The following is a 536-nucleotide window of genomic DNA, read 5'->3' on the forward strand; positions in this document are numbered from 1 at the left end:
CTGCTGCTGCTGCAGGTGCTGCTGCAGCCCTGGAGGGGGTGGGGGGGGCGGCTGTGGCTGTTGTAAGGGCATCTGCCATTGGTGGTGGTGCAGCAGCTGCTGCTGTTGTTGTTGCTGCTGCTGCAGCTGCTGCAGCAGCTGCTGCTGCTGCAGCAGCTGCTGCTGCTTGCGTCCGTTGCCTGCCATAGGGACAGCAGATTACCTCACCGCAGATGCTGCAGCAGCAGCAGCAGCAGCAGCAGCAGCAGCAGTCTGCTGAGGCCCACTGTGGAAGCCTGCAAAGCCTCCTCAGCAGCAGCAGCAGCAGCAGCCGCTGCTGCTGCTCCTGCTGCAGCAGCAGCAGCTGCTGCAGCAGCCGTTGCAGCTGCTGCGCCTCGCCGTATCACCAGCGGAAGGCGTGGTGGGTGTGGGCTCCAAGGGGCTAAACACGAAGCTATGAGCCCTGTAGTCTTTTGCTGCAGCAGCAGCTGCAGCAACAGCCCCAAGATCTCGCGTGACAGAAGAACTCCCCTGAAATAAAAATGTAGAATGCATGA

The 536-nt window shown here is 61.6% G+C and overlaps 1 protein-coding gene across 1 annotated transcript in view; it reads right to left on the minus strand.

The window, feature by feature from the left end:
- The window catches only part of EMH_0060710 (uncharacterized protein), a gene marked incomplete at both ends in the record, with an annotated part of 2,644 nt that extends 2,110 nt beyond the window's left edge, over window positions 1–534 (minus strand). Inside the window, one exon of the mRNA XM_013497822.1 lies at window positions 387–534. Within this exon, the coding sequence (XP_013353276.1) occupies window positions 387–534 (148 nt within the window). The remainder of the gene's footprint in view (window positions 1–386) is intronic.
- Window positions 535–536: the final 2 nt, after the last annotated feature.

Source organism: Eimeria mitis, genomic scaffold (assembly GCF_000499745.2).
Source record: "Eimeria mitis Houghton genomic scaffold, Emh_scaff2959, whole genome shotgun sequence".
Classification (NCBI taxonomy): domain Eukaryota; phylum Apicomplexa; class Conoidasida; order Eucoccidiorida; family Eimeriidae; genus Eimeria; species Eimeria mitis.